Source organism: Podarcis erhardii (genome assembly GCF_964252035.2).
Source record: "Podarcis erhardii genome assembly, chromosome: 11".
NCBI classification, from domain to species: Eukaryota; Metazoa; Chordata; class Lepidosauria; order Squamata; family Lacertidae; genus Podarcis; species Podarcis erhardii.
The window spans coordinates 12,357,575-12,363,574 of record NC_138501.1 but is presented as its reverse complement, the minus strand read 5'-3'; the positions used below and the strand labels follow the sequence as shown (position 1 = coordinate 12,363,574).

At 49.8% G+C, this 6,000-nt stretch overlaps 1 protein-coding gene across 2 annotated transcripts in view; it reads left to right on the top strand.

Moving 5' to 3' along the window:
* Nucleotides 1-337: 337 nt before the first annotated feature.
* The window catches only part of ROR2 (receptor tyrosine kinase like orphan receptor 2), a 164,174-nt gene continuing 158,511 nt past the window's right edge, over nt 338-6,000 (top strand). The window contains exon 1 of one of the 2 annotated variants that reach the window (XM_081880397.1): nt 338-686. In XM_081880397.1, coding sequence (XP_081736523.1) covers nt 614-686 — 73 coding nt within the window. In that variant the 5' untranslated portion in view covers nt 338-613. Of the gene's footprint in view, nt 687-1,764; nt 1,784-6,000 lie in introns of those variants that run through there. The other variant, XM_081880398.1, reaches the window with a different exon arrangement.

Sequence of the window (6,000 nt, the reverse complement as noted above, 5' to 3'; positions counted from 1 at the left end):
TTCGAGTCCCATGCTGAGCAAAAGATTCGATTGCACAAATGACCCGCGAAGGTCCCTTCCAGTTCTCCAACTCTGTGCTTTCTGATCTCCATTCGCTCTCCTCCAGATGCGCGCCCCCTGCCCGAACCCGGCCACCCTTCCCCTCACGCCTCGCGGCGGCGCGCCCCCTGCTTCTCCGCTCGCTCGGCGCGAGGGATCGCGATAGCGGCGTCGGGGGCGCGCCTTCCCCGCCCCTCGCCTTCCCTTGGGGGCTGCCGTGCGCTCGCTCCGTGCGCGCGAGGAGCAGCGGCTGGCTGGGCTGACTGGGCTGGCCGGCGGGCGAAGGGAGGCGCGCTCCCAGCAGGCGGACTCAGTCGGCGCCGCCGCCGCGTTCCTCCCCTCGGGCAGCGTCCGCTCGCGGGAGGAGGAGGAGGAGAGGAGGCGGCAGCAGCAGCAGCAGCTTCTCCGTCGCTCGACGTCCAGGGAGCCCGCAAGAAGGCAGCATCCTCGGGAAGCGCCGCCAGCAGCGTCCGCCACCTTCGCCAGCCGAAGAGGCGAGGGCGGCCACAAAGGGCTCTTTGTGCGGCGGCGGCGGCGGCGGCCCCTTCGTCCTTCTCTCTTGGCCGGCGCCAGCATGGGGGCAGCCAGCGCCACCTTCGTAGCCGTGCTGGCGGCGTCCGCCTTCGTCCTCTTCCTCGACGCGGCAGGTAAGGCTGGAAGCGCCCCGACGGCGGCTCTCGGGCTGCAGCAGCAGCACCACCACCGCCGGTCTTACTCCGGAGTCGCCCCGACGGCTCGCCTGTTTCCCCGTCGGCCGACCCCCGGCTTGCTCTCGAGTAGACCCGTGCCACGGGATGCCGTCGAGGGTGCGCGCCGCTCCAGAGCAGCCCCATTTATGCCTTGGAAGGGAGAGCTCTCTGGACTCCCTCGGCTGGGAGGATTACTCTCGAGTAGCCCTGTGTAGACTTCGCCCCCAAGAGACGTCGAAAACCAGTTGCTGTCTAGGCAAAGGCGTGCAGGAGGAGTAGAAAGGCGATTTTATTTAATTTTTTTAACTCGGGAGTAGCCCGATCGGAATCCGTGGCAGCTCCGTCGAGGGGCGAACCGGTTGCACTCGAGTAGTCCTGCTTGGTGCCTTTTCACCTCGGGTACAACGGCAACCTTCGGGGGAGGGGGGAGGACGAGGGAGCCTAGGAAACGTGCCACCGCGCCCCCTAGAAAATAGTTTATCTAGGTAGGACTTTTGACGCTTGTATGCTTACTCGGAAGTAAGTTACCTAGGTAGGACTTTTGAAGCTGCGCGCTTTTTGATGCTTACTCGGAAGTAAGTTATCTGGATAGGACTTTCGAAGATGCGCCCTTTGTGTGCTTACTCGGAAGTAAGTTACCTATGTAGGACTTTTGGAGCGGTGCCCTTTTTAATGCTTACTGGGAAGGAAAGCGGGCGGGGCGGCTTGCTTCCCAGGATCCGCGCATCTTGAGGCGCAACAGTCCGTCTCGTTGGGTTACGCGAAGGATCGTGGTCGAATCTCGGGCTGAATTGTACTTGGCGCGCAGAAAGGCGCCCTGCAGAGTCCATTGGGGGCTGCTGCTGCTCTCCTGAAGCACCATTGAACATTTACGTCCGTGCACTCGTGTTGGGAGTTGCCCTGCCAAATCCTTTCATCTGCAAAAGCCCAGCAGCGCCATCCTGCCCTCCTCTCTCTCCATCCCACCCCCACCCCCTACCTCTTATACTTTATTGTGCAAAATAAAAACATCGCAGTATTCCCCACCGAGAGGGAGAGAAGATGGGATGGGGAAGGTGAGCATCATGATGCGTAATGGTGGTTTGGAAAGTTTGGGCAGAGTTACGCGGCTCCATCCAGCATTACGCGCGCCCCCCCGCCCCCGCCCCCGCCTCTGTAGGAGACGTGAAGTTTTCACCTTGTGGAGATGAGGAAATAAAGGGGATTTCCCTCCTTTTAATTGCACATTATTTTCCAGTGGGGTTTTGGGAGAGGGCAGACAAAATGTTTTGGGAGCGGAGTGCCTGCCTCTTGCATGGCGCTTCCAAGAAACCGAACCCATAATGGGCAGAAAGTCCATCAGCATTCTCTTGCAGTGGGGATAGTGTGTTGTTGTTTTGGAGTTTTGCCCTTCTCCCCCCCCCCCTTCCCAGGAGTGCTTTTTGTGAGTCCCATTTCCTGTGTGTTACCTGACTGACCTAACCCAGAAAGAGTGCAGAGAGGATCACAGAGCGGGGGGAGGGGGGGGAAGCCCGGGCGATCAGGAAACATTAGGATTCGGTTCAACAAGCCTTGCGATTGTTTGGAGAGCCTGAATTCAAGCGGCCCTATTAACATCTGACCTTGCACACTGGCTGGCTGCTGCTGTTGAATGCTTGCCAGCTCGTCCGGCATCTCTCTTTCTCCCTGCCTTAACAGCAGCAAGATTTATGGGAGCTCTTCGGAGAGGGAGGAGCCGGGAGTGTGCAGAGTGAATATGAGACTGGTGGAAGACTTAACAGTCCTTGCAAAAGCAATTGCCTGATCTTGCATTTTATGTCCAGCTGTGGATTTGTGGCGCTTTCTTCTCAGCCTTGCATTTTATCCCCTCCACCCCAGGCGCTGTTAAGACTTAGGTTAGACTGAGGCTTTGATCCTGGGGCAAAATAATTCTATGGCCAATCATCCTCTTTCCAAGTAATTTTGTGTGTGTGTGTGTGGCTCCTTTGCACTCTTAACTTTGGCTAGATTTGCCCAGCAATGACAGAGAAATAATACAAAGTCATTCCCCACACCTTTGAATCATGCTTAATCACTTGGCCGCGGGGTAATTTGGCAGGTAGCCAGTGGAGCTTCCATTTTGTTTGGTTTTATTTTTTAAAAAAATGCCTTAACTTTGATTGCCCTGAAAAGGGATCCCATCCCCAATAGAAAAATAACAGGCCCAAACTGCAGATTAGAGAGGGCCTGTTAATCAGTTGCATGTTTAAAAGAACTTTTCTCTTCCTTTTGCTGAACCCTCTAATCCATTTACCTCCCCCCAGGAGGTGACAGATGCCTAGATTTCCTGTTATTCAGCTCTAGGGTCCCAGGGTCTTGCCATTTGTTGCTTTAGCATAGGGCAGGAGATAACATTTCTGGCTTTTTTTAAGGGGAAAACCTTATGGCTGCCTTGAAGGACTCAGGGCAAGGTTGCAAAATCAACAAGAGCTATATATATATACACACAAGTTGCAAGTACCCTGGATTCTCCCCCTCCCTCCTGTGGGCTTTTGTCTCTGTTGGGGAGGCACTTTTATCATTCCCAGACTGAAATACCCCCAGGACTGAGAAATGGCTGAAAATATGATAGAAATTATGTCTGCATGCTCTTTAAAAAGACTTGGGAGCTGCTGGAGTGAGGATGGCTGGAAGTTCCAGGCACAAAGTGAGATATAACCTCCCACCCCAACCCTATTTCCTTTCAACAGCTGGATCTGTTTTAGGGGGCCAGCCCTGAAAGCTCCAAAAAGTCTCCCGCCCCTTGTTTCTCACCGCAAGAGGTTCTCCTTCCTCCTTTGACAGATTTCAGGCAGCTCCCTTCACTCAGTGTCATAATGGAGCCCTGTTCTTTTTAACAAGAGTTACTTTTGCTCCGATAACTTGACTGACCTTTGTGCTATTATGAATAAATACTTGTTCTTCTTTCTCCTTAAAAAAAAAAATAAAAATTAAAAATCATGGGGGAATGCCGTTTTTGCAAAATACTGGAAATATTTTGATTGAGAAATCAGCAAGGTTAGGGGTCAGCTTTCAAGTCTTTTTCCCAGAAGTGCCTTTTTATTTTTATTTTTAAAGAATCTCATGTCTCTTCCATCTGCAAAAATGTTTTTTAGTGTGAGATTCTAAATTGCTGTTTCCAGGTAGTGGTCGCACCTTATTTACTGTGGAATGATTTGACTCTCTTAAAAAACAACAACATGTTGCACACAATTTCAGATAGAGAAGGATTTGTTTGCTTTCTTCGGGGTATAGCCTCTTCGTGGGATGTGTTGGAAGTTTGTACTTCAAAGGGACAAAGAGTGCCAGCCTATTGAGTAGCGTAGAAAATATCCACATATGTTTGTGGTTTACTTTGACAAAACGACTCTTGCTGGGACTGGCCTCTCTGAATTTCAGTGCAATAAGTTTGCCTTACCAGCTGTGGGACTTAACATAGTTTATACTTGAACAGGGATGGGTTGGTGCTGTGCAAGCCACTCTTGTTGACCACATGGAAAACTCTCCCATGTTAGACAGGGCATCCATAGATGAGCCCCAATTGCACAGAGATTTGCTTGCTTGATTTCTCTTTCCCTATTTTTGAGGGGCCTAATTTCACAAACCGAGCCTCCACATAATCAGACGCTCTTGTGGAGGTTTCAGCAAACATGATAGGCTATTTGCATGGTGGTGGAGAAGAGTTTGTATTACACATGCACCATGGTTTCGTAATAACATTGGTACCTCGGGTTAAGAACTTAATTTGTTCTGGAGGACCGTTCTTAACCTGAAACTGTTCTTAACCTGAGGCACCACTTTAGCTAATGGGGCCTCCTGCTGCCGCCGCGCCACTGGAACACGATTTGTGTTCTCATCCTGAAGCAAAGTTCTTAACCCGAGGTACTATTTCTGGGTTAGCGGAGTCTGTAACCTGAAGCGTCTGTAACACGAGGTACCACTGTAAAGATCCAAAAGATGGTATGATCTGGAGGTATACAGCTAATTAAGTCACAGAAATTTACTGTTTCATCTTTATTTGGGGCTATACCCTAAATAAGTAGAGACTTAAGCCTTCCTCTTGATCCATAGGAGTGTAACTTGTACCTTCATGCCTTAATTGCAAAAAAAAAAGGTTAATTGGAAACATTAGGGAGAAAATGGGGTGCATTTCAGACTGATGTTTAGCACTGTTCGCTCAGAAACAGTGTTCCCTTCACTCTTAACAGGGTTTACCTATTTAAAATTGCAGTATAATGTTCTGATCTTATGCACTTTTAGGGTGCTTCAGATGGGGGCTTAATATTGGAAACAGATTGTACTGATATTGCAAATCAGTCATGAGCAGCAGTATGGCTTCTTTTTAACTTATCCCATTTTCTGTGAATAGGGTAAATCTGGATTAAATAGGGAAAATACATGCTGAGTGGCATTTTGATGCCAACAGTGTCTTCCCCCCCCCCAAAAAAAAGACACTGCAAAAAAAAAAAAAAACAACTTGCATGACTGAAGAGCACTGGTATCACAGTAAACATTCATCTGGAAGCACTCTTTAATTCATTTTAGCTGTAAGACCTCCTTCAGTCATACTCACCAAGCCACATGGAAGCTGCTTCTCTATGGTATAATCTCACATATGTGTGTAAATATCACATGAATGTGTGTGCATGCAGTTGCTTTCATTGATTGCATAGTCCATGGGTGGGCAAACTAAGGCCCAGGGCCCAGATCCAGCCCAATCGACTTCTAAATCCAGCCTGCGGACGGTCCAGGAATCAGCATGTTTTTACATGAGTAGAACGTGTCCTTTTATTTAAAATGCATCTCTGGGTTATTTGTGGGGCCTGCCTTTAAAATGCATCTCTGGGTTATTTGTGGGGCCTGCCTGGTGTTTTTACATGAGTAGAATGTGTGCTTTTATTTAAAATGCATCTCTGGGTTATTAGTGGGGCATAGGAATTCGTCCATTTTTTTCTTCAAAATATAGTCCAGCCCGCCACAAGGTCTGAGGGACAGTGGACTGGCCCCCTGCTGAAAAAGATTGCCGACTGCTGGCATAGTCCTTTTAAACCTAATAGTTACACCCCTTGGGGTGCCCATCAGATCACATGATCATCCCCATTCACATATGTACAGTCATACCTTGGTTCTCGAATGCCTTGTGACTCGAACGTTTTGGCTGCTGAACGCCGTAAAACTGGAAGTGAGTTTTCCGGTTTGCGAATGGTCTTTGGAACCCAAATTTCCAACACGAGTGCAGGAAGCTCCTGCAGCTAATCGGAAGCCCCGCCTCGGT